This window comes from Alexandromys fortis, unplaced genomic scaffold (assembly GCF_014885135.2).
Source record: "Alexandromys fortis isolate MF-2015 unplaced genomic scaffold, M_Fortis_MF-2015_v1.1 scaffold_402, whole genome shotgun sequence".
NCBI classification, from domain to species: Eukaryota; Metazoa; Chordata; class Mammalia; order Rodentia; family Cricetidae; genus Alexandromys; species Alexandromys fortis.
The window spans coordinates 33,834-49,055 of record NW_026068275.1 but is presented as its reverse complement, the minus strand read 5'-3'; the positions used below and the strand labels follow the sequence as shown (position 1 = coordinate 49,055).

General features: G+C 46.3%; 1 protein-coding gene across 1 annotated transcript in view; it reads left to right on the top strand.

Moving 5' to 3' along the window:
• Apmap (adipocyte plasma membrane associated protein) overlaps nt 1-14,859 on the top strand; it is a 19,171-nt gene extending 4,312 nt beyond the window's left edge. The window contains exons 3-9 of the mRNA XM_050132077.1: nt 4,155-4,270; nt 7,871-7,963; nt 9,092-9,208; nt 10,306-10,480; nt 10,965-11,099; nt 11,503-11,695; nt 13,757-14,859. Coding sequence (XP_049988034.1) covers nt 4,155-4,270; nt 7,871-7,963; nt 9,092-9,208; nt 10,306-10,480; nt 10,965-11,099; nt 11,503-11,695; nt 13,757-13,966 — 1,039 coding nt within the window. The 3' untranslated portion in view covers nt 13,967-14,859. The remainder of the gene's footprint in view (nt 1-4,154; nt 4,271-7,870; nt 7,964-9,091; nt 9,209-10,305; nt 10,481-10,964; nt 11,100-11,502; nt 11,696-13,756) is intronic.
• The last annotated feature ends 363 nt before the right edge of the window (nt 14,860-15,222 follow it).

Below are 15,222 nucleotides of genomic sequence, written 5' to 3'. Positions count from 1 at the left end.
ATCCTGCCAGGACCCCAAGGGCAGCCAGTACAGATGCCTGGATAATAACAAACTCAATATGTGTGAAATCATCTCTTTCATTGTGACAGAAACCAGCTACGAAAGTCAGAATTAAAGAAGTGTAAGCGTTAGAAGTAACTGACTTTAGCTCATTTGAAGCAGCAGAAGCACACTGCAGTGATTTAAATCACCTTATGTAACTTTTATAAATAATTAATTTTTTAAGATGTGTAATTAGTATCTGTTTTTGCTAAGTTATAATTCACCAGTGGAGGTCTGTGAGGTGAAAACCCCTTACCATGTAGTCATGTTTGTGATCACAGCGGGGGCAGTCAGGCTTGTATGATGTTTGCTGACACTGAACTTGGAGCTTGTAGAAGGGTTGTGTGGTTTGGCCTGGAGAGTAAGGGAACGAGGTAGGTTGAGGTTTTTGTGAAGGAGCTCTCTCAATTCCTTAACCTCTAATTTCTTAATATTTTTGTATCTCCCACCTTTAGAAATCAAAGGAAATCCTAGCTCTTCCATTTGGTTGAGTAACTTTGACAAATTCACGCAGGGAGTTCACATAGATTCTGCAATAGTGAAATTCCAAGTCATCGTGCCAAAAGCCTTTGAAGTCTCCTGGTTCCCCCTGGAGATACTCGTGGCAGTAAAGTCTGAAGTTTAGATGACTTAGTTCTCCATGTAAAGCATTCAGGACGTCATACAGAGCTTTGTCTAACCATGGAGCAAAGACAATAAACACAACTGAATAATGTGTTGGGTTTTATTAAGATTTTTAAACTGGAATCAATTTACTTAGAACATGGTCAGCAGCAAAGGGAGGGCTCAGTTCTGATGTGAGGTGGACATGAGGGCAAGAGTCACCGTTTGTTGGATTTAGAATGACTAAACTGGGGCTGGAGAGATGGCTCAGTGGTTAAGAGCACTGGCTACTCTTCCAGAGGTCCTGAGTTCAATTCCCAGCAACCACATGGTGGCTCACAACCATCTGTAATGAGATCTGGTGCCCTCCTCTGGTGTGCAGGCATACATGGAGGCAGAATGTTGTATACATAATAATTAAATAAATCTTAAAAAAAAGAATGAGTAAACTTTAGTAACTGAAGGGTCTGGGAGATGTGGATAGCGTACTTGCCTAGCAAGTGCAAAGACCTTCAGTCTGATCCCGAACACTGTAAAACCAAAACCCAAATACTCACTGACCACAAACAAAGGTGTATAGTGCCGTGGACATAGGATTAGCTTGCATCTTACGATCCAGAGGGAATGCTGGCCTAGCCAGCTTGCTGGGTTGGTTCTAATTATCTGTTACTAGTGGGTACTCTTTCACACTTCCTGTCTGAGCCTCAGACTTAAGGACTTACGGTAGTCTTCTCAGAGCTCAGAGGCTCTTTGTTTTTTGTTGTTTTTAGTTTTTAGTTTTCTTTTATTTTTTGATACAGGGTTTCACTGTGTAATAGCCCTAGCTGTCCTGGAGCTAGCTCTGTAGACCAGGCACACCTCGAACTCACAGATATCTGGCTGCCTCTACTCCAGAGCGCTGGGATTAAAGGTGTGCGCAGCAGCCACCACCCAGCCAGAGGCCCTGACGAGTAGAAAACTGTGTCATTCTGCTCCCAGCAGAACTGACCTAGGCCTCCTTGACTAAGACAGGGGAGTTAGAGTGCATGCAATGGTGATCAGAAGCTGGGTTAGAGTCAGCCTTGTGAAGGGGAGCGGCACACAGCAGGTGACTGAAATCCTTTGCTCTCAGGGAAGGCCAGTTTGTGTGTGGGAAGAATGGCAATGAAACTTAGCTGAGAAGGGGTGTGTGGCCGTGGCAGGCAGAGAAACAGCTCAGTGAGGATCTGAAGTTGTTCAAGGTGAGCACTGGTTGTGCTGTAGGGGAGCCTGGTGAGGCAGGAAGGGCTAAGATGCAGACAAGTTTATCTTTTCGATACCTAGAGCCACCCATATTCTTTATGGGAAGCATTCCTTTCCTTCCTTTCTGAGCAGAAACCCATCTGCTTTCCCAGGCCCTGGGCTGTAAACTGCAGTGGAGGCTGTGGAGCAAAGATCTAAGATGGCATGGCGCAGGACTGTCCTGCACGTGGACATTTGTGTAGTACAGACCCAGCACAGAGCTGACAGAGCGCGAAGGGGTTCAGTAAGCTTGATCCCAGAGGAAAGAGCATACACAGTTCTGGTGAGAAACTACACCACCACCAACAGAAAGATAAATAACGACAGGAACAGTACAGCTGTAGACTCAAGGACGACCTAGTGTCTGACTTTAACTGATGCCTGTGGCCTGGCTAGCCAGGTGAGGCCCCAAGACATTGTCTGATTTGGGCTTCCTGGTGGTTGTCCTCTGCTGCCAACTACTGCTATGGGGACCTTGCTTGCTTGCTTTTTGCCTTTTTGTATCCAAGTCTGCCTGTTCCTGTCCTTGTTGCCCTCAAGCCTTGAGACAAAGTCTCCTTTTGCAGCCCAGGTTGACCTCAGGCTTGTGGCAATCTTCCAGCATTGGCCTCCCGAGTGCTGGGATGAGAGGCATGAGGCACTCGCTATGCCTGGCTTTAAATTTTCTTATTATTTCCCTACTGGGACTGCCCTCAGGCTGCCTGTGGACAGGGATAAACACGACTTCCTGAGTGGAAGGACTTAAGCCAAGGTAGGGAGGGTTTATTGGTTTGCCTTGCAAGCTCAGCTTGGTGGTTGGGCCTGTCAGGGTCCGAACTGAACTCCTTGGCCAAAGCAGGCAGGCACTGAAACTTCCTAGTTAAACAGCTGAAAGGGTTTGTCTTTTTTTTTGCTGGTAGAAAGCCATGGTTGAGAGCCTGAGCAAAGGGAGGAAGAAGAGACAGTTTAATCTGGGTGTGGAGGTGTCAGAAGTGGCAACAGAGAGTGAAGTACATTGTTGTGAACTGAGAGGCAGGCAGAGAGCGCTTTATTCCCCACATTCGCAGCTGCCTCTCCTTGCTGAATGGCAAGGCTGTGGGGAGGATGGGGATACTACTCTTCCTCCTCCTTAGCAGTGTGCATTGGGAACTCCCTGTCTGCCAGGTTCTTGAGATGTAGCAGAGGGAAGCAGGAAGGAATCCCTGGTCCACACAGCATCACTTCTAGTGGGCCAGAGAGGCAAACACCAGAAAATGGAATCCATAAGTACATGAGAAGGCAATAAGTGGGATGGGAAGATTAGAGCAGGAGTGGGGCCAGGGCCGGGGAGGGCAAACTTTAAGTTGGGTGCTAAGAGTAGGCTTCACCAAGGAAGAAAGAAGTTTATGGGAGAGTTAAGGACTAAAGATACCTGGTGCCCAGGACCCTACAAGGGGGCTGGCAAGGGGAACAGAGGAAATAAGGTAGCAGAGGTGACAGGGCCAGCCTGGGCAGCATGAGAAGCCACTCCAAGGACTCTGGTTCTGAGTGAGAAGGGACATGCGCAGGGATCAGAGGCAGGCGCTGTGCTGTGAACTGCCTGATTGAGAATAGACTGTAGAGATGGGAAGCAGAGGGGAGAAGACACTGGCCGGGAGAGGCAGCAGAGGACCCGGGAGGACGGTGCAGTCATCTCTCTTTAAAAGTGGCCTGAGCAGTAGCTGGGAACTATGGCACTTTTGCCTGTGGATGGGAATGGGTTTGGAGGAAAGTTGCTGGAGTTGCTCTGTGGGAGGGGAGGATGGTCCAGGGCTCACAGAATGTACCTGTGTGAGGTCATGAGCTCTGGATGTTGTTCTGTGGCTTGCTCCCTCCCTTCCCTTACATGTGAAGCAAGAAGGTGGTCAGCTGTGGAAGGTCGGCAGAGCCCTCCCCGTGTCAGGCAGACAGTATACGCTATAGATACTCACTAGAGGGCTCTCTGTATCAGCGGGTGTGAGGAGGTCTATCTGTCCTGAGATCCTCAGGGTGTCTGAGGTATGGGGGCATGCAATATTTGTATTTTCACAATTATTTCCTATTATAATCTTCCCTGATATCCTTGAATTTTCCCCCTTAACCTTTATTTTTCTGATATTCAAGGGTGTTATAGGAATCTATGTGTCAGAACAGGGAGATAGACATGCCATGGGTCCTCAGGAAATGTTTTCTTTCATGACTACTTTAACACACAAATCCTTGCAATTGTATTGTTTTACAGCTTCAATTCTTGCAATTGTATTGTTTTACAGCTTCAAAGAACCCCCTTTATTGTTTGGTGTTCTGCAACCAAATACAAAGTTGCGACAAGCAGAAAGGCTATTTGAGAACCAACTTAGTGGGCCAGAGTCCCTGGTAAATATTGGGGGTAAGTAAACAGGGATCTGTGGAATGCACTTGGCTGGTTTCCAGGCTGCTGTTAATCAGGGTGAGTGGGATCAGCTGCAGCTGCATACAACTCCCAGGTAGGGGAGCTCTGGGCTGTCTCAGCTGTGAACATCTCAAGGGAGCAACTCACTTTCTTCTCTCTGTCTGGTTTGCATTCCATTTTTGTATGTTTTGTTTGTTTTGTTTTTTAAGACACAGTGTCTCTGAGTAGCTCTGACTCTTGGAACTCTATCTGTAGACCAGGCCTCAAACTCAGAGATCTGTCTGCCTCTAACTCCTGAGTGCTAGGATTAAAGGTGCATACCACCATGCTGGGCTACGTGGGAGTAATTTTGAGTTGTTTCCACAGAATGTTTTCTTGTGTTCAGTGTTGTGAGGAGGCAAAAGGCCAGTGCAGACACTGCCATCGAGTTCATTTATTTAGTTAGAAAGGTGTTACTTGACAGCACGCTAGGTCTCTGCTTACCTTGTCTTTGTTTTGCATAGGTTTTATTTCGAAGTGAAGAGGAGTGGTTCTCACTGTTTTCACTGAACGGAACCCATCTGATTTAGGAAGTGTTGCTTGGTGGTCGTTGTTCGCTGCATTAGCGAGTGCACCTGTTCTCCCCTCTCCCTTTCTCCATATTGAGGAGCTGGGTGTACTGGGTGCCATTTCTGGTGTGAACCCAAGGGGACCTCTCTGCTTCTATTCTTGTGGTTGTGAACTACAAGTTGGCACCCAGAACACCTGCTGCTGCTGTTGGTGCAGCTTTGTTTGGAGAGTATCCTGGGGGGACTAGCAGGTGCTGACTACCTCAGGACGGCGCTTGAGGAGAATAGCCATCAATTAGCGTGCCTTATTTTATCTGTGTTTAAGTGGGCCATTTCTAAAAATGTTTTTTAGCAGTTGTTATTTCTTTGATATCGACTTCTGTAGCAGAAATAGTGCAGAAATTCTTTCTAGACAGTGAATTTTGAATTGCTTGCAGGTAGGAGTCCAGGATGAACCTTGAGAGTTTGTTTAACCTCAAAGTTTATTTATTAAACACATTTTCTCACCTACTACATAGCCTCAATCCAGATAGAGAGTTTAACATTTTTTCAAGCTTAACTAAATATCAAACCAGGCACACCCTGTTCTTGCAGCACTTATGCCAGTTGGTGTAAGTTATAAAGGGCAGACTTTGACAGGGCTTTTTTTCCCATCCCACCATACCATTATTCTTCCACCAGTGTAAGCTCCTGTTTATGGTAACGGTAGGTCTGCGCATCCCACAGTTTGCATTGCAGTTTTTCTTCTTGCCGCATACTACGTCCCACCATTGATTCCATGTGCTTGGTATCCAGGGCCCCTAACCTCAACAGTGGGCACTGTGTGTCCCCGAGGCCTTTGCCCTTTTCTGTGTATGCATCGCCTTCATCTTCCCAGACTGTGAGGCGGGGCTAATGTTCCAGGTCTGTCTCCTCATATGTACCATTGTTTCCTGCCAGTACTGTTCTGAGTCCCTTTCTCCACAAGGTGGTGTTATCTGCCTTTCCTTAGAACAATTATGAAAGCATGACCCAATCATCCTAACTGCCTCTATTGAGTTAGAAAAGTTCTCTGGATTAGGACTTGCAATTAATAATTGCAGATAAGAATTTGAGAAGCATTAGCCCTTGCTAAGTCTTAGGGGAAAACATTCAAGAGAGGACAGAATTTCCAGGGAAAATTATAGCTGTCACATTCGTTTTCATGTGATGAAGTGAAACTAAAAACTGCCAAAAGAATCAACAACATAATGAAAGAGAAAAGAGCCTTCAATCTATGCAAATCCAGCAGTGTCCTGTGCTGCCCCAGGTCAACTGGTCCTTGCCAAGTGAGAAACCATTTCCCTGGGTCTTACCTCAAGGAAACCCATTGGATAGGCATTCATATGCTGATCTAAGACTAGGCTGCATGGCTCCCAACATTTGTAAAACGTATTTTGTTTACTCTCTGTCAACGATGCTCAAAATGGTTCCAGTTTGTATATTTATTGTTACTGTTCTTTAATAATTGCAAACACACACACACACACACACATATGTATATATGCCATTTTTACGCCTTCACCCTCTTTCTCCTGTTTTCACTCCCTCCGAATGCCTTGTTCTTCCCAGTGAGTTGGGAAGATGTTTTCACATATTTTTGCTAGTGTTTTTATTATTTATTTTTTAAATGATCCACTGAGCTTAACTAGGGTGGCTTCCTAAAGAGTTTGGCGGTTATTTCCTAGAGAGGGTGTGGGCGGCATAACCGCATCACTGAAGAAAACGTCTCCCTCCCTCAGCAGCCACTAATTGCAGTATCTCCACAAGGAGTTACTCTGAGTCCCTCCCTCGTCCGTGATTGTGACTGTGACTGTATTCATGAATGCCGCAGCCATGCCTCATGCAGAAGAAAGCATTTCACAGCATTCTCCTCCAGCCTGTGGCTTTGCATTCTTTCTGTCCCCTCTTCTGGGGTTTCCTGAGTGTTGGAGGGGGTGATAGGATGACTTTTGAGGGCTGAGCACTCCGCAGTCTGAACAGCTGAGACTCCTAACACCAGTGCAGCATTAGCCGTCCTCCGCTGCAAAGGGAAGGTCTGGCCAAGGCTGAGGGCAGCGCTAACCTGTGTGTATAAACATACATACTTAGAAGGCAGTTTGACACAATTTCTATTTATCAAAACAACAGTAGGTTCCCCTCTAGGACCTATGAATAGCTCCCCAGCCTTGGGCTTTTGACCAGAGCAAACTAATTTTAAGATCTGTTTTAGACTTACAGTAACGGAACAAAAAGTAGAGATTTTATCAGAATGGTGTTAGGTTCAGCACACAGGTTTAGCCTTTGCTATTTCCCACCATAGTGGGTGATTATTCCCACTGTCTTTTTAAATTAGGGTTCACTCTTAGCATTGTTAGCTCTGTGGATTTGGACACTTGTATAATGCCATCTAGAGGATATTTTCACCATCCTAAAATCACCTGTGTTCTCCTTCCCTCTTTAGCTCTCATCTACTAGTGACTTGGATTTCTGCGTTGTTTGCCCTTTCAGAATGTTGCAGCATTAGACACATACAAATTTTAGAGATTTGGCTGTAATTTCTTACGGGAGAATTCATCAGTGAGCCAGCTGATTGGGGACTGATACTTCTGTCTTGCAAGGTTGTTAATTATTTGTTCAGTTTCTATAACACACACAGGTCTGTTCATACTGCCTTTGTACAGCTTTGGGCAGTTGTATCCTTTGAGGGAGCCTCCAGAGTTTTGTTACTTCATTTATTTATTTATTTTGTTTTTTCAAGACAGGGTTTCTCTGTGTATCCCTAGCTGGGCTGTCTTGGAACTCACAGAGATCAGCCTGCCACTGCCTCGGGAGTGCTGGGATTAAAGGCCTGCGCCACCACTGCTGGCTTGTTATTTTAAATTTTAAGGATTTAAAATTTTTCCATACGTCATTTCTCCTTCATCTTCAGAATTGCTGTTTCCTTTCTGGCTGTTGAAATACAACCAAATTGCTTGCTGTACAGAAGAGAGTGTGGCCATAGCTCTCAGCCAGCCCTTTAATGATCCTTCCCCTCTGTTTTCTTAAACAGATGTGATGTTTACTGGCACAGCAGATGGCAGAGTTGTAAAACTTGAAAATGGGGAAGTGGAGACCATCGCTCGATTTGGTTCAGGCCCTTGCAGTAAGTTGGTGACACATCCTTCAGAAGTTGTCCCTTTCTCCTGGATGTCACTTTCATAATTGGAAAACTGCTGACCATTTGGCAGACAGGACACACTGGTGTCGCCTCCATTTTTTATTGCCCGGTGGTCATTTGACCTCAGAGTGCCCAGTGGAGTCCATGGTAGTGACTCTGGTGTCCTAGCTTTCCAGCTGGGCTTTGATTACGTACCTGCTGTGTATTTCCTGGTGCTGTACCCCCCTCCTCTTCCCATTCAGTCTCTGGTTGCCCTGTGGGAACTTCAGCTGTTCATTGCTGTGGGTGTGGGTGCTGCTTTCTATAAAGGCAGGGGCTTTGTAACTGTCCGGGGTAGCTTAGTAGCTTCTCAGGGATTTCAGTTGTGTTAGTCAAGGCTGAGAACCCTTAAATCATTTACACTTGGAAAGGATGAGCAGACAATCACACTGTTTAAAAACTGGTCCACAGGTTTCTTACCATTGTTTTTTTTTTAATTAACTTACTGTAAATTTCTTATTTATTTTTTTTGTGGTATCCTGGTGGAATCCAGGACTTCCTGTTTGCCAGGCAAGTGTTCTACCACTACGATTTATAGCCTAGTTATTATTTTTGATAGCTAGGATGTTTTATAAAAATGATGCATATTCGTTTCAAAATAAAAGAAGCATAAACATACAAAATCAAAATAAAAGTCACTTAGGGTCCTCTGAGAAGTTACCATCTACCGTTTCAACGAGGACCTTTTCAGGAAGCGTTGTGTTCGTGGACACCCAGGCTCACACTCTGTATTTGCCTCTTCAGTCTCCCCTTTCCACCACACACATTACCCCTGCACTCAGCGCCTCTGTCGAGCACTGGACAGTGAGCACCCCTTGTGGTGCAGTAGCTTTTGCAGTAAGCACCTTATGGTGTTCTGTAAGTACATGCCGTGGTAGCACCTACAGTAAGCACCCATGCCAAATATCTTGCAGTGAGCCGCTGCAGGGGTGGGTCCATTTCTAATGCTGTGGTGTTTTTGCTTTGTACAGCATGGTGTCTGTTTAGGGAGGTATGGAAGAGATTCTTGGACACTGAAGAGGGCACAGGTAGAATCTTGGAGCAGCCGCTGATTCCTATTGTTTATCTTCCTAGAAACCCGAGATGATGAACCTACCTGTGGAAGACCCCTGGGTATCCGGGCTGGGCCCAATGGGACTCTTTTTGTGGTTGATGCATACAAGGGATTATTCGAAGTAAATCCTCAGAAACGTATGTGACAACTTGTTTCTTGGATATTTTCAGCTCTTTCAAACAGTGTACACATAAAGCCGTTTAATAAGGTTGTTAAATATAGTCTACAGACAACTGCTGTGTTTTCTTACTGCATTAACAGCACGAGTACAGCCTGCAGATACTCGTGTTGGCCAGCAGAGAGCTCCCTTTCTGAGCCTGCCTTGATCCCCGAACAGTTTTTCTCGGCATCTGTTTCAGCCACTGCCTTTCAGAAGGGTTGAGTTGAGAACATTTTACTCCTCAGCCTCCTGTTTGAGAATCTTTTTCCCCCTTAGACAGTTCCTTCTCCTTTCTCTCCCACCACTGGACATGATATTGCCAGAACTGGTATTGTAATATGTGCTGTGTACTCTCTCTATGGAGGACAGCATGGAGGATCTGCGCTTGGGGCTTGACCATGGGCGCTGCAGCCTGGTCTCTACTTTCTGGTGGTTAAGACTGGGGAGGTTATATAGCCTCTCTGTCCTGTTTTTCCACATCGTAGGGAAGATTAATAGTGGACCTTGCCTGTGGATTCTTACACAGGGTTAACTAGTAGTGTAGTTAGGAAGTTTGGCACTCAATATATGTCCCTTCTGCTATTTGAGTTTTTAACTGGGGGGTCTCATTGTATTGCCCAAGCTGGCCTCCAGTTACTGAGTTTAAGCCCTCCTCCAATCTCTTCCTCTCCTGCCTAGGACTGCACTGTGTCCCTCATTCCTAGCTAGTTTGAGAAACTCACTTTTGTTGCTGCTTAATGTAAAAGCAGATGAATAGAATATTTTGACTTTTTTTCCTCTCCAACTGACCTAGTACTAGATTTTTTTTACATATTACTCTTATTAGTTTTTTTAAAAAAGTTTATTGTTATCAATTAAAAATGTGTCTTCATCCTTATAATCTGCCTTTGGTAAAGTTTCATCTTAAAAAATAAGATTTCCATGTAATGGCTGATAACTGTTCTCACTGGGGACTAGAAAAGCTCATTTTAGTTTTTCCTCTTGACGTTGGTTGGGTTGATTAACACTGTGATATTATCAAGGAACAAGTTCCTAAAATAACAGCACATCTTTGGTTATTTTTTGTAACTTCAGGTGCGGTGAAACTGCTGCTGTCCTCTGAGACTCCCATCGAGGGCAAGAAAATGTCCTTTGTGAATGATCTCACCGTCACTCGGGATGGGAGGAAGATCTATTTCACGGACTCCAGCAGCAAGTGGCAGAGGCGGGACTATCTGTTCCTGGTGATGGAGGGCACTGATGACGGGCGGCAAGTCTTTCTTTCAGGCCTTCCCCTCAGCTAGTAGATTAGCCACGGGTGGCGGGCAGCAGACCCTGTTTCTGCTGGAAGCCATAGTAGTATCAGCGTCTAGGAAGAAGACCGTGGTGGCTCTGGAGTCTGGTGATGGCTCAATGTGATCTCCCTTCTTCAGAGCAAGTACAGTGAAGTCTGTCCATAGGGGTTCCAGACAGAGTGGCTGAGGCCCCCCAGCAGGCCTAAGCTTCAGATCATGCCCCTAAAGGTTGGTGTGCTGACCCTCACTCTGTTGACCTAATTCTCTGGTCAGTAAAGGGATACAGGATCTGGTGTGGACAGGAAGGGCCCTTACTAGCCAGTTTGGGATCAGGTCCATACAGACCTCTGGCTTGGGTTTTATCACTCCAGTGGGAGGCTGAGTCACTCTCCCCTTCCCCAAGCCCACGGGAGGTCTCAGGTCTTCCCTTTTGTGACTGTGGTATCGGGCCTTCCCCAGCCTGCTGGAGTATGATACTGTGACAAAAGAAGTCAAGGTTTTGTTGGACCAGCTGCGGTTCCCTAATGGCGTTCAGCTGTCTCCTGAGGAAGACTTCGTTCTGGTTGCCGAGACAACCATGGCCAGGATACGAAGGTGTGTGTGTGGTGTGAACAGAGCTATCGCCGCTTCTTCAGAGCTTGTCGTGGCTGTGGCGGGATAGGAGCGAGGTGAATGAGTGTCTGAAATGCTTCGGGTCCCTTCTCGGGTGGGCTTCCTTCCTCATGCCCAGCCTTTGCGAGGCTCACAGTCCAGAGTGTGTCTGGATGTCATGGCGTCTGTGTAGCCTGCTGTCTATTTCCTTATACGGTGGGCTTTGGTTCTTCCTGCCTGTGTGGTCCTCAAGATGTGTGCCAGCTGCTCTGCTTGCATTCACGACAGATGCATGGATAGTATTTCCCGTATGAATATTTGCACTAAGACCAGTTTTGTGCTTGCCTAAAATTTTTTCCTTAAATTTTTTTCTACTGTATATTGCCTACTTGGGCATGTTTTTCAGAGTCTATGTGTCTGGCCTGATGAAAGGAGGAGCAGATATGTTTGTGGAGAACATGCCTGGATTTCCTGACAATATCCGGCCCAGCAGCTCAGGCGGGTACTGGGTTGCTGCTGCGACAATTCGTGCTAACCCTGGGTTTTCCATGTTGGATTTCTTATCTGAGAAGCCTTTTATTAAGAGAATGATTTTTAAGGTAATCATGAAAACTGATTCCAGAAAGCAAGATGGAGATGAGTCAGGTGGTCTCTTCCCCGGCCCGAACAGCGCTCAGACTGACAGTTCTAGTCAGAACATTTGGAACCTGTCATACCTACTTTAAGGACATGTATGTGTGTGAAGGCTAGATATCAACCATATGGGTCGGTCCTTTGGAACCGTCTACTGTATTTTGTGAAACAGGGTCTCTCATTTGGGGTTCATTGGGTAGGCAGGGCTGTCGAGCCTTTGAGCTTCAGGGCTCTGCCTATTTCCATGTCCCCAGCATTGGGTGTTTGTTGCCACTTCTGGCTTTTTACTTAGGTGCTTGAGTGGTAAGCACTTTACTGACAAAAGAACTCCCCTAGTACTATAAACAGGTTTTATTCGTTAGCCTAGAATACAAGTTGAAACATTTGAGTCTCTGTCCTCTCTTCTGTTTTCCTTGCTTCTGAGTGGTTTTTTTTTTTTTTTTTTTTGGTTTTTCGAGACAGGGTTTCTCTGTGGTTTTGGAGCCTGTCCTGGAACTTGTAGATCAGGCTGGTCTTGAACTCACAGAGATCCGCCTGCCTCTGCCTCCCGAGTGCTGGGATTAAATGCGTGCGCCACCACCACCCGGCTTCTGAGTGTTTTTGTCTCTTCACCTTTCTGACTTCAGAGCCACCCCCTACCTGTTAGTCCTGCTTCTGTCCGTCTACAATGGCTGTTTCAACCTGCTTCTGCCCTCCTCCTACCCTGTGAGCCTCATGACTTTCCTTGGCTTCTCAGATCTTAGGAGCCTCTCTCTCCCCTCCAGAAGGGAATGTTTCAATTCTGAGGAATGAACATACCTATATTGCATTTTTCTCTATCCTGGAATTGGCCATTTCTCTGGGGAAGTACTTGGGCTTCTGGGTGCCAAGTGTTTATCCTTTTGGTCAACATTGTTTGTAGGTTCCTCAGGGCCAAGCTAGGAAACAAGTGTATGTTTGCACCTACATTCATTTATCCTACTAGTTTAAATTTTGAAGCCATAGTTCATGCAGATTACTTATAGTATAACTGAGCCCTGTGAGCTTTATTCTAGTTTTCTTAGTTCCCCGTCTTTGTACCTTCCTTGTCTTATAGTGAGATGCCTGGGTCCCCTTATCTTTCATGTATTTATTTTTGTTTTTGAGACAGGATTTATTACATAATTGCCTAGATTCAACTACAACTCATTTTTACCAGCCTCTGTCTCTTAAGTGCTGGGGCTACAGGCGCTTGCTGCCATTCATAGACATGTTTACTGTTTAACCAGTTCCCCACAGTACAGCCGTGCTATAGCTGTTGCCCTCCCTGAGAGACTCAGCCCGGTCCTAACTCTACACAGGTTGCTCCTCTCCAGGGTCTTTCTCTCTGCTTAAGCTTTTCCTGAGCTCCACAAGGCTGCAAATGTTTGTAGCTGTGCTCAGAGGTGCTCAGCCCGCCACTGTTCAGGGGCATGCCCACAGGACTGCAGACCAGGCTTCAAGGAAGAGGTCATATCATAGGATGGACTTGCTCGCTTAAACCTCCCAGCCTTTTTGTGACTGTGAAAGGCTGTTAAAACTCTCATCTCAGCTGGGCGGTGGTGGCGCACACCTTTAATCCTAGCACTCAGGAGGCAGAGGCAGGTAGATATCTGTGAGTTCGAGATCAGCCTGGACTACAAGAACTAGTTTAGGACAGGCACCAAACTAAAAAACAAAACAAACAAAAACAAAAAACTCCCATTTAGTGCCTCTTATACTCTTTGAGTATTTTAAACCCAACTAGAGGATTTGGGGTTAAGCTGTACTGATTTTGACCCAGTATTCTGGTGAGCAAAGATGGTTCTCAACTTGACTTCAGTGTGGTGATCTTTTGAAATGTGATCTTGCATCTCTCTATGGTTAGCTAAGCCTTTGCTTGCTGTCCTTATGCAGGTTTGACCTCTTAGTCTGATCCGCATGGGAGTTTGCCCCTGCCCTGTGTGACCTCCCTATGCCCAGATGAGAAGTTGTGTGGTAAGTTGCTCGCAGTCAGAAGATCACTCTTCTCCCTGATATTTCTCTTCCAGCTCTTCAGTCAGGAGACAGTGATGAAGTTTGTGCCACGGTATAGCCTGGTCTTAGAAGTCAGTGACAGCGGTGCCTTCCGGAGAAGCCTACATGATCCTGACGGACTGGTGGTCACCTATGTGAGTGAGGCCCATGAACATGACGGACACCTGTACTTGGGTTCCTTCGGATCCCCCTTCATCTGCAGACTCAGCCTCCAGTCCGTTTAGCCAGCCTAGCAGCTGCTCCCACTGTGCATGCCAGGAATCATCACATCAGCCACCATCGGCCTGGAGGGCACCATGGACATAGCTTTGTCCCTGTGTTCCTGCTAGTCCTTGGACGTGTGGGGGTAGCTGCTGCAACCTGCAGAAGGTGTGGGTCTCCAAGAGTGCCTCTCACCTGGACTTGATGTCACTTTTTGAGGGAAACAGTGTGTCTGCTGTGGAGAAAACAGTTCATGGAAAGCCATTCCTCTACAGAAATAATGCTAAGTACACAAATTCTCTAGGGCTTGGAAGATTTCAGACACTTGTCCCAGGGCTCAGGGTTTGGTGATAGGAGTAGGGGATCGGCTATGCAGGGACCTTTCTGCTGCGATTGGCTCTGTCTGCCACATTCAGTGTCTTCATTCTAAAGTGGGGTCATGCTTTTGGGGGTGGCATGGAAGTGCCAGTGCAGGTGTGTTGAGGTTGCTGGCTGGGGTCACGCAAGCTGAAACTTTGTTCTCAGGGCCATGTGAGATATGTGAGAATACTTGGATCTTCCTCCACAGTAAAGGGGTTCCCTCCGAACCTCTGCATGCTGTGACTCAGCCTCTTCTCATGCCAGAGCGTTTTCAAGACTCCTATTTCAGTGGCCGAGAGGATTGCACTGGGCTTCTTTCTGTGACTACCTCCTCCACTGGAATTGGGTGATCCAGCGAGCCTGTCCCTGCACAGGGTGCTTACGAAATGTCCCTTTTATAGTTTGATTCTTACCTTTAGACCTACAAATGTGAGGAGCGGCCTGTTGATGTGATTGATGTTTGTGCTCATGTCATAAGCTCAGAGTTGCTTGTTTCTTGGCAAGTATGTTTATACACTGGTCTTAATTTTGATAAGAATAAATAATATAAATCTCACTTTGCTGCTGGTTATTCCTTTTGAGGAAGAGGCCTGGGAGTTTCTTCTCTAATTTTCTATTTTTCTGCTTTAATTGTTTAACTGTGTCAGTATGAAAACTGTTTTGGTAAGGGGATTGTTTTAGGGCCAAACAGCCATCTGATTTCCTTAGACTTGAAGCTAGGGGACCCCTCAGGGCTCCCTGGGTCCTCAAGTGGCCCCTCCCCATTGATTCATCCCAGGTAAGTTGGTGTTGGCCTTCTCTCCTGTCGGTGTCCTCTGCTGTCGGCACACGTTTCTCTTCTCCTGGTGTGAGAACGCTGAAGAGACTGGCTCTCTGAACGCTGAAGAGACTGGCTCTCTGAACGCTGAAGAGACTGGCT